Source organism: Microtus oregoni, unplaced genomic scaffold, assembly GCF_018167655.1.
Source record: "Microtus oregoni isolate MIOR12 unplaced genomic scaffold, Mior012 000003F_ref0000135, whole genome shotgun sequence".
NCBI classification, from domain to species: Eukaryota; Metazoa; Chordata; class Mammalia; order Rodentia; family Cricetidae; genus Microtus; species Microtus oregoni.
In genome coordinates this window covers 51,613,809-51,626,259 of record NW_024543062.1, presented here as the reverse complement: position 1 = coordinate 51,626,259, position 12,451 = coordinate 51,613,809, and the positions used below count along the sequence as shown (strand labels likewise).

General features: G+C 47.5%; 1 protein-coding gene across 2 annotated transcripts in view; it reads right to left on the bottom strand.

Annotated features, from left to right (window-relative positions):
* Ccdc93 (coiled-coil domain containing 93) overlaps positions 1–12,451 on the bottom strand; it is an 82,617-nt gene that overhangs the window by 37,862 nt on the left and 32,304 nt on the right. For both annotated transcript variants that reach the window (XM_041648114.1, XM_041648115.1), the window contains 2 exons: positions 12,336–12,422; positions 1,409–1,525 (listed from right to left, as the gene is read on the bottom strand). In XM_041648114.1, coding sequence (XP_041504048.1) covers positions 1,409–1,525; positions 12,336–12,422 — 204 coding nt within the window. The remainder of the gene's footprint in view (positions 1–1,408; positions 1,526–12,335; positions 12,423–12,451) is intronic.

Sequence of the window (12,451 nt, the reverse complement as noted above, 5' to 3'; positions counted from 1 at the left end):
TAGCACATGCCTTTAATCCCAATGCCTGGGAGGCAGAGACAGAAGAATCTCTGAGAGTTCAAGGACAGCCTGGTCTACAGAGTTATTCCAGGACAGAGATGTACAGAGAACTTGTCTCAAAAAAAAAATCTGTAGTTACAGCCAGCTGTGGGCTGCAAATGTGGGTGCTGGGAACCAGAACTCACGTTCTCTGCAAGAGCAAAGAGAGCTCTTGATAGCTGCCATCTCTCCTGCCTTGCCCTGCATTTTCCGTGACAGGGGTTGATAAACTTTACCTATAAGAGACTAGGCAGTACACAGTTTAGGCATTGTGTGTTGTTTGGTCTCCACCACAACTACTCAACGCTGTTATAGTAGCTTGAAAGCAGTCACAGAAAAATAGGAGAGCAAATGTGTTTAGCTGTTCCAGTGAAACTTAACTCATGGGGATGGGGAGAGGGCTAGTGAACAAAGTGCCTACCATGCAGTCCTGAAGACTGAAGACTGGATCCCCAGGGTCAATGTGAAAAGCTAGGTGAGCGTGGCAACTTGCCTCTAATTCCAGTGCTTAGGAGGCAGAGACATGGGATATCCCTGGCAATTTAGCTAGCTAGACAAGCCAAGCTGGCTCAGAGAGACCTTGCCTTAGTAAATTAAGTGGACAGTGATTAAGGAAGACACCAACAACAGTCTCTAGCTCCTGCACGCCCATCAGGCACAGGTATGTACACTAAGTACCCCCACATACTTGCAAGCAAGTCTCTAGCTCCTGCACGCCCATCAGGCACAGGTATGTACACTAAGTACCCCCACATACTCGCAAGCAAGTCTCTAGCTCCTGCATGCCCATCAGGCACAGGTATGTACACTAAGTACCCCCACATACTCGCAAGCAAGTCTCTAGCTCCTGCATGCCCATCAGGCACAGGTATGTACACTAAGCACCCCCACATACTCGCAAGCAAGTCTCTAGCTCCTGCACGCCCATCAGGCACAGGTATGTACACTAAGTACCCCCACATACTCGCAAGCAAGTCTCTAGCTCCTGCACGCCCATCAGGCACAGGTATGTAGACTAAGTACCCCACATACTCGCAAGCAAGTCTCTAGCTCCTGCATGCCCATCAGGCACAGGTATGTACACTAAGTACCCCCACATACTCGCAAGCAAGTCTCTAGCTCCTGCACGCCCATCAGGCACAGGTATATACACTAAGTACCCCACATACTCGCAAGCAGCCACACATGCAAACATCATCCACAGAACTTTACTTACAAAAATGCATGCAGCTAAACAGCACTGAAGGCTGCAGTGTGCCTGAGCCAGTGCCCCCTTTGACCAGTCTACCACAAGGCTCTTCATTCATCTTCCGATTCTTCCCCTTGGAAGAAGTTTCATTAACTCGAGTGGAATTCTAAAAACACTCACCTCTTCTAGATGTTTGGTCTTCTGCAGAATCTGTTTATTCAAGGAAATGACTTTCCGCTGATGCAGCTGGGAGGTTCCTAACTTTTCTGGACTTTCTTCAGCAGACAGCTCGGACTGCTGTGGGAAAACCCAAGGCAGATAATGAACTCAGATCCATTCAGGTTGTCCATCCATACTCAGTATGAGCAAGGCAGTTCTGGGCAGCTGGTCTCACCCAGCCAGGGCATCTACAATGTCCTGCCCAGAACCGAAATCCAGACAGGGAAAGTCCGACGTCATCAAAGTCTGCTTGGGAGCAGGGGAAGGCATGGGTATAGGCTGCCCAGCTATGGTTACGCTGAAACCATCCAGGCAACAGCATCTGTGGGGGGTCTTAGCGGGGATACAGGATGTCTTAGTGGTTTCTTTATGAAACCATCTGGAAACATCAAGAGTTACAAACTAGAGACGGCTAAGTGGGTAAAAGCATTTGCCACCACACCTGATGAGTCAGACCCCCCAAAACTTCGGCTGGAGACTTCCACGGGTACAGGCTGTCCTCTAATCGCCACATGTGTAGAGTGGCAAATGTGTAAACACATACAATAAATAAATCATGTAATAAAAATGAAAAAGCTATATACTGATTCACTTTCATTAAAATTTTATAAATACACAGTTGCAGAGTCTAGTCATTTCTGAGCATGTATAATAACAAGCAGCAGGTCCGCCTGCTCTGCCCTCCACAGACCACTCTCAACTATTTCCTACGTCTGTTCTTCTGACTTACGAGAAGCACAAGAAGGAGAAAGTTGCCAAGAGAGGCCATGGAGTAAACCACTGGAAATGGACAAGTGGGGGGGGGGGGACAGAGAAGGCCAAGTAGACACAGGGACTGTAAGAACTGGAGGCAGGTAAAAGAGAGCTTTCTGGGTAGTGTCACAGGGTTAGTGACTGACATTTTCTAGAAGGGTTAATGACGATTAACCAAATGTAGCAAACCTATTGGGTAACTTACAGTCCCTGCATGTTTCATCAGTGCTCATGGGTCCGGAAGTCTAGGAAGTGCAGCACTGGGACAAAGAGACTGCCAAGAGGAGGAGGAGAGCCGGCACAGGCATCAGTACTATGCATCTTGGCTAGGGCTTTCCCTGAATTATTTACACCACTGACAGACCAGGGAGGTTTTTCTGTTGGTTTGTTTTGCTGTTTAATGATTCTGGAACTTGGGAACAGTGGGCTGGGTATGGGTGCAGTGAAGAGCCAGGGGTAACATTCTGTATACTGTGGGCTGACAGTCCAGAAGGAAACAGAAGACACTTGGGGCTGGAGAGACAGTATTCCTTCACTGGTATTAAAGCCTACTTTTTGGGCATTCTGATGTATGTTGAAGACCAGCTGATTTCCAGCCCAATGGACTGAACAACATTGGATTCTTAGACTTTCCACTAGAAGACAGTCATTGTTGGACTAGCCAGACCCCAGCCTGTACGTCCCAGCTGGACAGCTTCCTGAAGCACATGACTCAATGGTTAGTAAGCTGGACCGGCACATATGTGTATTTATCATTGCACTTAGACTAGAGAAATGTATCAACATGGATCTGGTCCTCAGAACCCTGAATTAATTAATATGAATTAATACTTTATAAATGAAAATTAAAGAAACTGCAGGGGCCATAGAGATCACCCCCACCCCCCTCTGTTCCTCTAGAGAACCTCAACTAATCCACTTGGTAATCTACTCAGTTACTGGAATGCAACAACTGACCCAGTGTTTGGGAAAGAACATGGAACGAGCCCACCAGGACATCAAGGAAGAAAGGAAAAGATCTCTCTCAATCCACTCTCTCAACGAGAATCACATAAACAGAGAGAAAATACAGGCATACAGGAAGAACCCCGAAGTCTTTTTAAAACCCTGTTATATCTTTACTAGAATATGCTCCAAGAAACAAGGGCTTTCAAATCTGTTAGTGCTAAATAAAAATACACCTTCTGTGGACTCTCTCTTTCTCAGGTGTTCATGTTTGTGTGGATATGTGCACCTGTGCATGAGGGTCACATGCATGTGTGTGAATGTATGTATATGGAAGCCAGGGGCAGGCTTTGGGAGTCTTCAATTATTTCCAACCTTCTCTTTGGAGACAGGGTTTCTCACTGAACCCGGGGGTCCCTGACTCGGCTAGCTGGGATGACCAGTAGCCTCAGAGACCTTCCAGTCTCCTCTTCCCATGAGGGGGTTATGGATGTGGATAGCTGCATCTCACTTTTGAAATGGATGGTGGGGATCTGAACTCAGGTCCTCATGCCTGTATGGTAAGCACCTTACCCACTGTGCCATCTGTCGAGCCCCTGCAGTTTCTTACATTTCATATTAACTCACTCTGAGGACCAGCTCCACGCTGACCCTGTTCTCTAGTCCACGTGCAGTGACAAACGCACGCATGTGCAGGTCCACCATTCTAGCCTGTGAGTCTAGACGGGCGCTTCGGGAAGCTGTTTGTCCCGCTGGGACGCTCTTTATTCTGGAGCTATAGTGAAGAGAGTTCTCAAGGAGCCAATGGAAGTCTGATTGCTTTTCAAACATACTTTTCATTACACAATCTAAAGCTTTTATTTCTTTCAAATTATCTTTCTAACAGCCAGGAAAACCCAGATTGAAGGCAGAAACAGGTCTCTGGACCAGCGCAGCCCATCTGACAGTGGCTGAGAAACAGTTACAGCGGGAGAGCAGGTGACGAGGACAAAGTTGGTCAGATTCAGAAGACAAGATGGAGCTTTACACCCAACCCTCCATGGGAAAAAGTTTAAGCCCCAGGCATCTTAACAGTCTATTTACAAAATACAGCATCTTCCAAAAAGGCCAGCCGTCGACAAACACACCCCTGTGCCACAGAGGAGCACGGGCTGATGTGTGGATCTCATTTTGTTCAACAACTGCAAATTAAGAACGTGCCGGTAAAACCACAGTGTGGATTAGGACAGTCTGCTGCAGATCTCATGTTTTATAATGTGACAGATAGAAACGACACCCATTCTTAGGGGAGACGGCTCTAAATGGCATTTGATGGCATTAGCCTAGTTCAAAATGTTAAATACCCAAGAGAAATAAGAAATGATTACTTTACCTAAAACGCTATCCTTTCAGAATTGAATGAGCCCCCTGAAGGTTACCTATGTATTAACCTTCATCCCTGTTTTCTCTTTTTTTCAGGGCTAGAGATCAAACCCCGGACTGCACGTGCTAGGGAAGCGCTCTACCACAGAGCTACATCCCCAGCTCCAAATTTCTTCTGGTTCAGGAAGTATTAGTCCCTTCTTCCTACCACAACAGAGACTCTACGATGAGAAAGGGGACCCCTGCACACCACCTCACATGGGGATCTCAGTTCTCCATAGTGATCTAGGGAACTTCAGTCTCCGGCATCTTGTAAGCCTTCCGTTAAATCAAGGAAAGAGATGTTAAAGTACAGCTCAGTTCCCCTCCTGAAACAAAACTATGAGCGAGGAAGAACACGATGGAATTCTGGGAGGCCAAAATGTAAGTGAATGTGGTAATCTAGGAGGCGCACGCCTTCACTGAGGTGGCTACTTCCCTGAGGTATTTTTCCAAAACCTGGTAATGTCTAGCTTTGATTTTACAGTAGGTTAACAAAGGCCCACGTTAGTCTTGGATTAGTGTAAGAGGAAAATGTATGCAATGAAATGTTGTAAAGACAGACGATCAGCTTCCTGGAGGTCTGCCATCTAAATCCACAATGCTCCCTGCATGCCTACAAAACTGCAAGCCAGGAGCCGAGTGTGGTGGTGCACACCTGCAACCTCAGCACTGAGGAGATGGAGGCGGGAAGATCAGGAGTTCAAAATCATCCCCAGAAACAGTGAGTTGATGCCATCCTATGCTCCACGAGACACTATCTCAGGCAAAACCAGAATTTTCTGCTCGTTAGGACCTTACAATGGACCAGTACTGAGGTGTCCCCCAGTGCCTGAGAAGCAAAACTAGATCCTCCCTGGAAGAACAGAGCTGCAAACCTCAGCCTCCAAGAATTTCCCCAGAAAAATTTCAGTGAAATTCGGTGACTCTGAAGTCAAAACTCACAAGCAGGCTGGAGAGAGGGCTGAGTGGGCAAGGATACCTGTCACCAAGCCTGACAACTTCAATCCCCGGGACCCACACAGCACAAGGAGAGAACAGACTCCTGTAAGTTGTCCTATTGAGCTCCACGTGAGTGCATACATCCACGTGTTCACCATGGCATGTATACCCACCGCTAACATGTACATTTAATTTGAAAACTCCTCACAAGCACTCTGAGAAGTCAGAGCACTGTGACCCTAAGCCAGCAGGAACAGACAAGAAAACCAGGTCTGCTAACACTGAAACACACACACACACACACACACACACACACACACACACACACCAGTTAACTTATGTAGGAGCACCTACAATTCTATACCAGGACGTCAGGATGTCAGTGTCTCTCACTGCCTTGTCTGCAGTCCTCTGGGCACACAACAGTGTAGAAGTGATCTTCTGAGGTGTTCCCATGGAATGTGACCATCCACTCTCCCTGATCCATATTCTGCTTCTTTTTAACACTGTGTGTGTGTGTACATGCATGCATGCACATGAGTGGACATATATGCCCGTGTGTGGAGGCCACAGGTTAACTCTGAGTGTCATTCTGGAGCTCTTCACTGTTTTCTCTCACTGGAACCTGGAGTCACTGATCAGCGTAGGCTGTCTGTCTGGCCTGGGAGCCCCGGGGGTCCCCCCAGTTTTTCCTCTCCAGGGTTGAGGTTACAAACGTACCCACCACACTCATCTTTTTATGCGGACTCGGGGTTCTTACGCTTGTGTGACTGAGCCATCTCCAGAGGCCCCGAGTTGTCTTTAGAACTAACTGCCTGAGAAGCTCTAATACATAACCCAGAAAGAGTGGCCAAGCCACAGAACCAGGGCGGTTAAATAACACGAAAACAGGAGACACAAGCAGGCAGATAAAGCATTAAGGTTTTCCTTCTGGCTCCATCCTATCAGATTTAGTACACAGATGTCCTGAGGGCCTCTGGGTGCCAGGCACCATGTGCTAATTTCATGACAGCAGCCTGCTCCTGTGGGAAATCACCGTCCCCAGTACGCTGCCAACCACAGAATACAACAAACGGCCTGAAGGGAAAATAAATGACCTGAGCCTGTCAAGCAGAGATGAATAGCTCAGGATTTGATACAAAGATATGGGAGACATAGTATGACTGAAACAGTCTGTGGCCAGGCTCCCAGGCGAGACCTTGAGAAAGAAGATGGTAAGCACAGGCAAAGGCCATGATGAGTGCCGAGTCTCCAGGACTCCAGAGGGGAGCCAGGCAACACAAGGCTCTCTCTTGCATGCTCCAGCAGCAGGGTTGCTGTCACTCACACTCTGGACAGGCGAGTGAACGACAGAACTCCAAAGGCATTCTATCCCAGCCAGTTCACACTGCCACGTGACCCGAGCAAAATACTGAACGTGGGTGACTGCTGAGTGCTCAGCCTTAATGGGACATCGACATCACTCCCTCTGAGAGCACAGGAGGCAAGAGTACAGGAACAGAAAGATGGCAAGGAGTGCCGTGAAACTGTCTCCCAGACCAACTCAGATGGCTGTGGCTATCGACACAAGATCCTCATAAGATCAAGCCAGTCAACTCTCCATCCTGGGGAGGGGAGGAGTTCATGGGGCTTCACTGGCAGTTGATGGCTGCTGGGGGAGGGAAGGCCGCTTTCTTCACTTGTGCAGCCACTGGAAGGTTCTGCCCATGCTCCTCATCTGTGCTTACCCAAGCAGCCTTGGTTAAACTCAGCAGGAGGGAACACACTTACACAACAGCAAAACACAAAACAAGATAGGAGGGCTTGTTGGGAAGAAGGGTTCAGTGGGAGAGGGGTGTGAACTAGCAAGATATATTATATACATGTATGGTTTTGTCAAAATGTAAGTATAATGTATTTTATGAATATCTAATATAAAAATCATTGTATGTATGTATATGTGTGACTCGCACCTGCAAACCTGTGCTTAGCCACTGCAGCAATGGGGAAGGATTCCTTCCTTTGTATTTTTGCATATGTACCCTTGGACCAACCCCAGGTCTAATCATCTGCTGAGGCAAAGGTGCTCTCAAGACACAGGCGAGTTCCTGACCAGCTGCCAGAACACAGAATCAAAAGGTCAGGAGTAGCGGGCCTTCCAAGAGTGATTAGGGAAAAAAATACCTTCTATAAATACACTTCTTGAGGACCTAAAAACACATTTCCACACAGCAATGAGATGACGATGGGGACAGCACCCGGGCTGGGATGCTGTGCATGTGTGCACATGGATGGAGATCAGAAGACAACTGGTGGGAGCCAGTTTTCTCCTTCTCCTTCCACCATGATTATCAGACTTGGTGGCATTGGATAAGCCATCTCTCTGGCACTGAGATGCTATATTTTAAAGATAGCTACATGAGAATGTTATAAAATGCTCTGTTGTGACACGAAAAACCATTAGCTACCCCTTCTATAGCTTCCGTGGGCCAAGAAGATGGTTCAGTGGTAAAACGCCCTTGCCATACAAACCCAAAGAGCTGTGTTTGATCCCCACAGCCCAGTTAAAAGTGGAAAAAGAAAACCAACTCCACAAAGTTGTCGTCTGACTTTACATGTAGAACATGTACACGTGCCCCCTATCTCTCTCTCATACACACACTAATAATAGTAATAGTAATAATAGTAATAATAAAAGTTAAAAAAAGTAAGAAACCTCAGCGCCCAGCAGCCTTGTTGAGCTGCTGTGTGAGCCCAGGCTGTACCAGGTTCCCTTACTTCTGTGGTCCATTCCCAGCACACTCACCCCTTCCCAAAACAGCACCCAAGGCAGCTGGTGGCATGGTGAGCTCGCCTGAGGAAGCCCGTGTCACTGCAGACTCGGGAGTCAGAACCACGGATGGCACACACAGTTCCACTTCCCCCCAGTGACCTTCCATCTGGCTAAGGAGACAGGTTTTAAAGCAATGGCTCTCAATCTGTGGGTCACTACCCCTTTGGCAAAATTCTATCTCTAAAAATAGTTACATTATGATTCAGAACAGTAGCAAAATTATAGTTATGAAGTAGCAATGAAAATAACTTTATGACTGGGATCACCACAACATGAGGAACTGTATTAAAGGTCACAACACTGGGAAGCCAAGAACCACTGCTCTTAAGGCAGATGGTCCTACATTTGAACCAGGAATGTTCTAGAGTTGCACAGGAGTGCAGAAATGACTGAGCCTCCATAACCCACACTTTCTTCAACTGAAAAAGGGATCTAGTGTACACTTCTTTACCCAGCACCAACACTTGTAGTATTCAGTGACTTGTTCAGCTAAACAATGGAGTGTGGTCCATGCGCACATCCACAGACAGGACTAAGTAAGTACGGTGATAGAGGAAGGCCATAAGCAAGAAGACAGCTTGGAAGAATCAAATCATCCTGGGCCAGTGAGATGCTCATTGGGTAAAGGCACTTGTCACCAGGCCTGACATGAGGGGAGGAGAGATCCAAGTCGAGAAAGTTGCCTTTGGTCTCCACATGTAAGCCGTGGCATGCACCCCCGCCCCTCGAGCACACACAAGCACACAAATTAATAAAGTGTAAAAAGAGAAAGAATTAAATGATCTTTTAGAGTGAAAACAAATGTTGGGCTCGGGGCATGATTCAGCACTTCTACAGCAAGCCTGTACAACCCAGCACAGAGCAAAACACGGGAAGCTCACTTCAAACCATGTAGAATGTGAATGCTGGCTCCTGAGGTTGTCATTTGATCTCTACATGTGTGCTGTGCACATATGTGCACACATCATATACACACGCATAAAAGGAAAGTTGTGAACTAACAGGTTACAAACTACCTACAAAAGACGGCATCAGACTGTGTTTCCAGAAGTCAGATCTACCTACACCGTCAGACCTACAGAACCCCCAAGGACCCCATCAGGATCCCACAGAGATATCGGCTAAGGCTGACTTAGTTGGCAAGCGGTAGGTGAGCAGCAGCATTAGGGCTGCCTCTTCCTGCCCTTCCAAGACTAACGGGGTCTCTGGAGCACTGCGACCTCATCTCTAGAAACAGCAGTGTTACTCCTGAAATAACCAATACTGGCAGCACCAATCAGAGAGGAAACACCAGAGCCCAGTTTCAAGCCAACCCAGGTGCTGAGACGGGGACAACGAAGCAGTGGGCTTGAGCTGTTTGCAGGCCCTTCCTTCTAACATCGAACACAGAGCAAAGACCCACACACTCAGACTCTTCCCCAAAGCGCCCAACACAAACCCGAGTATGATGAGTCCTTCCCCCTTTCCTTTTCCATTCTTCTCCCTCTCCCCTATCTATCCTCCCCTCCCCTCACTTGCCTTCTTTCCTTCCTTCCTTAAATGGCCTAACTTAAGGGCTAGCCTCATGCTTCCCTGCTCCTGCATGTCTCCTGTGTACCACAGAGTCTGAGGTGTGACCTTCCTCACCACTAGCAGCAATAAACCCAACACATCTTACCACAACTGGAGGCCAATCTGAAGGCAACCAGTCTTTGGCTGGAGGCACTGACAGCAATAAGAAGCAAGCAAACTCAGCAACTGCAGGTTGCATGATGAAAGCTGCACCAAAGAGAAGTCTAATAAAACACAGGTTGCTTTGTATTGTGAATTAGATAGAAAAGAGGAAAGCAGAGTGCAGCTTACGTGTCCCAGCGAAACAAAGGTATTTGACAACAGTACTAAGGTAAGTGAATACAAATGGAAAGCCAGGACAGATCTATACACTGAATCACTGAAATCAGTGAAGTAGTAATTCCAATATGAGATTAGATCAGAACTTGGGAGGCAGAGGCAGCAGGCAGATCTCTGTGAGTTCGAGGCCAGCCTGGTCTACAGGAGCTAGTTGAAGGACGGGTCCCAAAGCTACAGAGAAATCCTGTTGAAACCTCCCCACCACACACACACACACACACACACACACACACACACAGAGAGAGAGAGAGAGAGAGAGAGAGAGAGAGAGAGAGAGAGAGAGAGAGATATTAGTTAAGGGCCAGTGAGCTGGTTCAGGAGGTGATGCCTACAGCCAAGTCTGATAACCTGAATTCAGTCCCTAGGACTCACAGCGTGGGAGGAGAGGACCAATTCCAACAAGCAATTTTCAACCTCTGGCCTGCACATGCATGTCCTACACTAACAAGCACACATACACACATGGACACAGACACACACAGATCAGAAACACATCTAGTTGCCTTCCCTGTTAAAGGTTGATAAGGATCATTACAGCAATCTAGACTGCAACACTCAGCCTTGCCACTTAGGAGAACAAAGACAAGAGACCAGGCCACTTCTAGGCACTGACTTAATTCCTCTTTCTACAACTATGCATTGCAGTCTGTTGAGTTTATAGAACCATTACAGTAAGTGGAACGTTTCCTGGCTCAATCTCTGATGATAATCTGATCAGACAGGACCTTTGAGTTCTTGAGAGCTGGACAAGAAAATCCACATTCAGAAGCACACATGTGGATGGATGATGGGGAAACAAGACAGCCCACCCTAGACATGCTACTATTCACTGTCCTGCTCGGAAGCACCATTGCTTGGAGACCCCATCAGGGTCTAGGGAGGCCTCTTCCTCAAGCACACCCTCTTCACTACCGAAGGCTAAGTGCAGAGGGCAGAGAGGAACTATTCCATTACCAAAGGATTTGAGACAAGAGAAACAGAATACACTGTCTGGCAGCCCAGGGAGGGAGGAGGCCCCAAGACCCATCTGGTGCTTGATTGTAATGCAAACTAGATGTGATCTAGACTCCCCTAGGAAGGGTGTCTCAGTGAGGAACTGGCTAGATTAGCTGCTCCTGTGGGCCTGCCGGTGAGGGAATTCCTTAGTGGGGTTAATCAAGAGGGGAAAGTATGCAGGCAGCAATTCAGGGGCTAGGACTGGGCAGAAGAAAAAGGAGAGAGCTGAACACATTCATGCAGTAGTTGATTGCTGTCTGCTCTTGACTGGTGTGACCAGTTGCTTCACACTGCTCCCTGCAATGTGGACCATAACCCGGAACTGTGAGTCTCTTCTCTTGGGAGCTGCTCTTGTGCAGGATGTTATCACCGCATCAGGAAATGAAACAAGGGAGACCTTACCCAGGCCATGGCGCAGCCACACCAAACTCAGGCATGTGCAAAATGACTCTTCACTGGGCTGGCCAGTTGGCTCAACAAGAAAAGGTGCTTACTGCAGGGGCCAGACCTCCCAAGTCCAACCCTGGAACCCCATAAAGGGAGAAAGAGAAAACCTATCCCATAGAGTTGTCCTTTGAGTCCAACATGTATGCTGTGATAATCTGCTTCCCCATACAAACACATTAGTAAATAAAAATTAAAACTATTTAAAAATGATTCAATTCTGTATCACTGAAATATTTAAGGTCCCTCTGCCTCTTCTTAGAATGGGAGAAAAAAGTAACATTGAAATACAACTGAGGTTTTGTTCTTTATACACACTTTTTAATAAAGTCGAGAAAAACTTTCGCCATATCTCCGAAATGGCCAAAAACGCTATTTGTCTGCCCACTTGCCAAGGCATGCCTGTGTTACGAGCAGCCTGGCAGGGAGGGAAAGATGACTGCCTGGTCCGCAGATGCTATTTCAAGACACATATTTTTTCCCCTTAATATTTATAGAAAACATGGACCCCTCCCAACAAAATGAATTTAGCTCATGGGCAAACGCTGGCAGCTGTGCATGGTCAAGCCTGGTGCTGGTGCTTCTGACGAATGTGGTTCATGAATTCAGCCAGACTCCACGGTTACAAAGGGAAGGAGCTAGGATGTAGGAGGGTAAGGCTGTGGGTGTGACCTGAGCCCCAGGCTCTGGCAGGCGGCAACCTACCTTTCCTGCATACTCAGACACAATCTGCTTGATCTCAGCGGAGCAGAGACCCACGATCTGACCCACGGAGCTTGCGGTGAGGCGGCTCTGCAATCAAAGGAGGTTTATCCTCAGGG